Source organism: Leiobunum rupestre, chromosome 3 (assembly GCF_980474605.1).
Source record: "Leiobunum rupestre chromosome 3, qqLeiRupe1.1.hap1, whole genome shotgun sequence".
NCBI classification, from domain to species: Eukaryota; Metazoa; Arthropoda; class Arachnida; order Opiliones; family Sclerosomatidae; genus Leiobunum; species Leiobunum rupestre.
This window is the reverse complement of record NC_143386.1, coordinates 6,305,579-6,311,718: the sequence shown is the minus strand read 5'-3', so window position 1 is coordinate 6,311,718 and position 6,140 is coordinate 6,305,579. Positions and strand designations below refer to the sequence as shown.

The 6,140-nt window shown below is 34.9% G+C and overlaps 2 protein-coding genes across 2 annotated transcripts; both read left to right on the top strand.

The window, feature by feature from the left end:
• The first annotated feature begins 1,360 nt into the window (after positions 1-1,360).
• On the top strand, positions 1,361-1,835 carry LOC149949229 (uncharacterized). Its single transcript, XM_090168624.1, has 2 exons — positions 1,361-1,479; positions 1,592-1,835. The coding sequence occupies exons 1-2, from the start codon at positions 1,393-1,395 to the stop codon at positions 1,817-1,819; spliced, it is 315 nt and encodes a 104-aa protein (XP_090024750.1). The 5' UTR covers positions 1,361-1,392; the 3' UTR covers positions 1,820-1,835.
• Positions 1,836-2,338: 503 nt separating this feature from the next.
• On the top strand, positions 2,339-5,257 carry LOC149949228 (cathepsin L1-like). Its single transcript, XM_090169180.1, has 5 exons — positions 2,339-2,612; positions 2,797-2,897; positions 4,270-4,448; positions 4,954-5,067; positions 5,126-5,257. The coding sequence occupies exons 1-5, from the start codon at positions 2,414-2,416 to the stop codon at positions 5,241-5,243; spliced, it is 711 nt and encodes a 236-aa protein (XP_090025306.1). The 5' UTR covers positions 2,339-2,413; the 3' UTR covers positions 5,244-5,257.
• Positions 5,258-6,140: the final 883 nt, after the last annotated feature.

Genomic DNA, 6,140 nt, shown 5'->3' with positions numbered 1-6,140 from the left:
TATAACGGATATTTAAAAAAACACCCTGTATTTGTAAATTGTCTGAAATATATAAGCGGGGTCCGTTATTTTTTGTACGTGGGGATATTAATTTATTTTATAAGTTGGGACCTTATACGTGTGGACTTAATACCTGACCCCATCTATCCATGTCATTTGTAACTAAAATCGAATTTTTTCGTAGATCTGGGAACTTCAATGCAATGAAACTACTGGCGACATCTTTGGGATCTGTGCTAAAACCCGAAGTTCAAGTAGGTCATTTTCGGGGACTTTCGTGAAATTTTTTTGAGTAGTAGTTAGTCCAATTAAACTAATTTTAACTATTTTTACATGTGGGGACCTAAAAATGTCCCCCCCCCCCTACAGGAAAGTCCCCACTAGCTGGGTTAAAAGATTGCCCTTGTCCCCAGATGTCTATCATGTACGAACTCACACACAGGGCCGGCGTTAGGGGGGGGGAGTAAGCGGGGCAAAAGAACCCCGGGCCCAGGCCTCCGAAAGGGGCCCGCCGGAACGGGTGCCTTACTAAAATTACACCTCGTAGAGGCAAAAACCAAAATGATTAATTAGTGGTAAAGCAAACCCTTTAAAATAAGAAAAATGAACCGCTCCAAAATAAAACTAGAAGTCCTATCAACAGCTACCAATGCTCCAATTGCCATAAGATAAATGATTTTTATAGTATGTATCGACATTTATGACGCCAAATATTGTAATTAATTTATTTTCTTCTGGTGTTTTCTTTACAATGTGGATTTCGAGTAATAGCTTGTAAAACCTTGAAATACTATGCGATGACATATTTTTACAGATTATCAAAATCGTTGAGGGGTGGCGTTTTCAAACTGATAAATTCAAAAGACCATCTGCGATGAATGTCACTAACGAACAATCAATTTGTAACTTTCTACGTCATATTACGGTTAAGAATTTATTATATAAACCAATTTCCTCGGTAGGAAGCAATACACTGAAGCTCTGGTTAAAAAAAGCAAGGTAGGTATACAATCAAAGTTTTGTTAGTCAGTTTCGTCAGGTCCCTAAGCTTTCGTTGTTAATAATCTGGTCGCAATGACCATTTAACCCAGATTTTAAATTAAAACTTTTAAAGCCATTAATAAACTGACTTTGTTATTATAATATTAGAGCTAGCTCTGCAGACCTATTTATTCCCAGAATTTCACATAACAAATCATAAAGTGGGATAAAGAATTCTTTAAGAAATGTGATTTTTTTAAATGTTTCATTTGGTAGCCTCAGTGACAAAGCTTTTAAACAAAATAAGAATCATAGATACGGTTGTGCTTTGTAGTAACACAAGCCAACGCATTAGAACAATATACAGAAACATCATAATCACCAGGTTAATTGGTATTTATTTAGTTCAAGATGATTAGTATTTGCTTGATCGTAACTGTAGCCATAGCGGCCCAGGCCGTAAGCCCCGATCTGGATGATCAGTGGTCTAAATATAAGGTAAATAATATATTTTCTAATTCTCCTGTAGATAGCAATGTAGATACTTGGAACTCTTCGTCTATTTAGACAATTATAAATATAATTATTGTAAATTATGGGCAAATTACAGGAAAATCACAATAAAAACTACGAGAGTTTTGAAGAAGAGCAACAGAGAAGACGTAACTTCGAGGAACATCACCATAACGTAATGGAACACAACGCCAAATACGACATGGGACTAGTGTCCTACAAAAAGTCAGTGGATCATCAACACTCTGATAAGGCATGTCTTTTCCTTTTATCTATTTTTTCAAAAGATTCTTTAGTGTATAGACAACTACTCTTGAACCTTTAAGGTTATGTTTGCTTTCAACCAGTCCAAATACAAATTAGTCAAAAATTCAATTACTATATACAATTGAAAGCTAGCAATGAAGAGCGTTTTAATTATTGTTTAATTTTTAAACCGTCGAAACAAATTGCCGGAGCTGTTCAGTAATGGTATAGCGAAATGTCACATTGTTTGTTTTATGTTACTTATTTAAGCAAAATGCGTAAAGATTCTTGGTCAACGACTCTAATGGAGATTCGATAAGTTACAGGCTTCGAGACAAGGCTTAATATCAACTACCTGTGAAACTTAGCTTAGCACGTCACGAGCCAAAATGCCCTTTGTAAACCACGACAATGTGAATCATAAGGGTCAACATTAGTCTTCCTTAGCCATTCCAAGTTAATATATATATATATATATATATATATATATATTGTCCTTGTAAGGCGTTAACTGGATGAAACGTTCTACCTTATCTGACACTGCCCTTCTTGTCACAAATTTTGAAATGCAACCTTTGGGTCGTTGTAGTCATACGAAGAACTTCAAAAGACTATTCTGGGAATCGTTCCACCTTCTTTCACTGAAGGAGCAACACAGGTGGACTATTCAAAAATGCCTTCTGCTCGAGCTTCTGCCATCGATTGGAGAACGGCTGAACGAGTCACGGCAGTCAAGGACCAGGGAAAATGTGGTTCATGCTGGGCCTTCGCGACAGTCGGCGCTCTCGAAGGACAGTACACTGTTTGTAAAAACAACACAGCGCAGCAATTGAGCGAACAGTATTTGATGGATTGCGCTAAGTATCTCTTTAGTTAGTGTTCATTTTCTTGAACCCAAAACCTTTCAATTCCCTTAGTATAGTGTTTGATTTTAAATGAATCCGGTTTAATACCACCGAATAGAGTTAGATAACGTTTAGTTATGTTTGTATTTTTCATGATATTAAAAGAGAAACGAATCGAACAAATCATGGAAATTCATTTTTAAACTTGCAGAATCAAAAGGTTGTGGCGGAGGATGGCCCTCTAGTGCTTTTGATTTCATTCTACTCAACGGTGGTCTTCCTCTTGAAAAAGATTACCCGTACCAGGCAAAGGTATAAAAGCTATTATGTTCAAGTTAAATTACCTTCTAGCTCAACTAAAGATCACATATTTAATTGCAATCTGAAATTGATTTTGAGATTTTGAATATGGATTAAGATATTTTAAGACCAAAATTCAACATATTATCGGCCTTATTTAAAAACATTTAAGGTAAATTTGAAATCATTTTAATGATACTGCGTTTTTTAATGAAAAACTACCATCGGAGATTTCCCCCCTCATTTCAAGGTATAAAAACTAATTTCCCCGGATTTCGCCAACTTAAAATTTACTATATGGTTTATAAAAATTTGGTTTTTAAGAAAGAAAATGTAACTTTTCACGAATGTCCAGCCATTCCGAGAGATGTATGTTCGATTAACGCTAAAAACGTCAACTATAAACACATACGTTTGATTCCGGATCGATAAATTTTTATCCGTCAGGCACGCAGTTGATTAAACAGTCTGTTAAATCTTATATATCTACCGGTGGTCATTCCTCCTAGCTAAGTGAGATATAAGTATTTCATAGAAGATATTGCGGAATAATCACTGAGTAAAGTGGGAAATAACGCCTATCCTAGTATACATGTACAAGTGTGCAGAATTTGCAGAGAGGATGATAACTTAGAGTTTGTCTGTACTCCTTTTACGCGAAGAGTAAGCAAAGAAAGCTTACGCGTAGAACGTGGATTTTCCCAAAATAGATCGATTTACAATTATTGACCCGCAATGACGACTTTAAAGGGGTAAAATTCATCTGAAGAAACGTGGTGATGGCGTTATTTGTTAGTTGATGACAACATGACGTCATAATTTTGATTTTCAACGATTGGTTGAAAGTTTTCAGTTTTTATTGGAGAAGGGTTTTGTCGAGATTTAAAATACAAAATTATCTTCCCAGATTGGATAGTTTAAAATTGTATTATACTACCATCTATGGCGGAGAGTGTTAACTACTGTTAAAATTAATTGTTAATATAATTACAAAAATTATATATTTTTAATAAGAATTTAAAGTACTATAATTTAGTAATTAATTAATAACTTTTTAAAAAAGTTTATTTTCATAAACTTTATAGTGACGCCATCTACCTCAAACATTATTTAATAGGAAGGAACCTTGGGTGGATTTCGCTCCTTTTTGCATATTTCCCTGTAGGCATTATGTAGATGTGTCTATTACGTACTCTTTACGAAAAAACTGTACACCGCTTACGCAGATTGATCAGTCCCTTCGATTTTGCTGACTGAGCAATGAACATTTGAAATTAAGTTACTTCACTACAAATACTACTTCAATTTCAAAAACCATACTGGTTTTCGTTGAGAACTGTTGTGTGATCTCTTATTCATTTAAATACATTGTGTTTTTCTAAAGGATGGATCTTGTCCGCTGTCAATACCATTTTTCGCTCCAAAATATAAAATGAACGTTCCAATCATGGGGAAAGTGGAGGTGATTCCCAAAGGAAACGAAGACGCTGTGGCCTTCGCTTTGGAGCAAAATGGACCTTTGGCGGCTGCCATTCACGTCAGCACCGATTTTATGCACTACAAGTGAGTCTGTCTCCAGGCAAAAAACGTTAAAGCTTATCACCCATTCAAACCGTCTTGTGTCAAAGATATACGAACTTTCCTTATTGGAAAACGTTTCGTATAGAGAGGATTTATTGATCTAAGCAGCTGATAATGTAGTTATTGATACTTAGGGAGGTCTAGTTTTACACCGGCACAAGAGCTGGAAAGGCAAAACGTATCCCTCCGGTGTAACAATCGCGTGTTAGGGAAAAAATGAAATGATTTAATTTTTCGTTGGGGGGAGGATACTGAGATAACGTAGGGTACATTGGTGAGCGACACTAACAATATTTTAAGCATAATTCCTAAGTATTACTAAATATCTTCATGAAAGCACTCAATATGTAAGCTTAAGAAAACTCCCGTTATACTATACAAGTCTGAAGTGTCAAATTTCATATTCAAACCAAATTTTCCGAAAAAAAAATTCTGCTGAGGCACGGAAAATTGCTAGTTTTATTGAAGTGGTATATCTTTGAAATAGGGAGGGTGTCTTTAACGAACCGGGTTGCGAGAAACAACCTAATCACGGTGTGACCATAGTTGGCAGCGGAACTGATGCTAAAACCGGTTTTGACTTCTGGATCATCAAGAACAGGTCGGTTAATTTCAGTTCTCTTCTGTCCAATTGGTTTTAATTTAAATTGCTTTTGTAGCTGGGGCACAAAATGGGGCGAAAGTGGATTTATGAAGATCAGAAGGAACTCCGACAACATGTGCGCTATTGCCTCTAATGTCGTTTATCCGAAGGCTTTCTGTAGTTTTTTCAAATAAAATATAATTTTAAGTTTTTCTCTTTGGAAAATGATAACGGATAAAATTTAAAACAAAAATAAACGATTTCTTTTGAAGCACTAAAATCTTATTTGATCTTCGATTTGAATTGCCATTGCTTTTGTCGGATCATGTTGTTAACGTTCATCAAGTGCCCCTCTATATTTTTCTCGTTTGAAAAGGTGTTGACGATTGCTTACCTATTTATTAGTTCTCCATTCATCAAGACGATTATTTAGCATCCATTACTTTTCATGTTTTATTTTGTAAAATCTCACCTCAGTTGCACCCTACGAAGCGTATAATAATAATAATAATAATAATTATCATAATAAAATAATAAAAAATAATAATAATAAAAACAATAAGTTATTCTAATACCTAAGGCACCCCTTAGGCTCAAATTTGTCAAATATGTCTTTAATTCAGGTGACCGGGTTTCAATGCGTATGTTGGTGGTGGCAAGCCCTTCATGCCACGCGAGCTAATAGCTCTCTACACTAAAATAATTACCGTTAAGCTCAACAAGTTTTAATAAATAGTTAAGTTTACTTACCGCTATTAATAGTTAATTCCTGTAGGACAAATATACTAGAATTACTCTAATAAAAAGAAATATTGTATAATAAATTAACAAATTAGTCTATTGAACTATAATATAATTTATGGCTGGCTGCGTTTGTTACAATTGTTGTAATTTTTCTGTTCACATCATACAATTTTCTTACTTACAATTAGTTGGATACAATTATGTAGCTCAAGTTGTAGTTTTTGAATAAAATGCCCAGTTAAATACATTCCTGTATACATTTAGTTTTTAATAGTTTTACTGATATCGGGAGATTTTCGAGCAAAGCCAGAATTCCTACACATTACTGTTGAGCGCCAAAAGGGTGA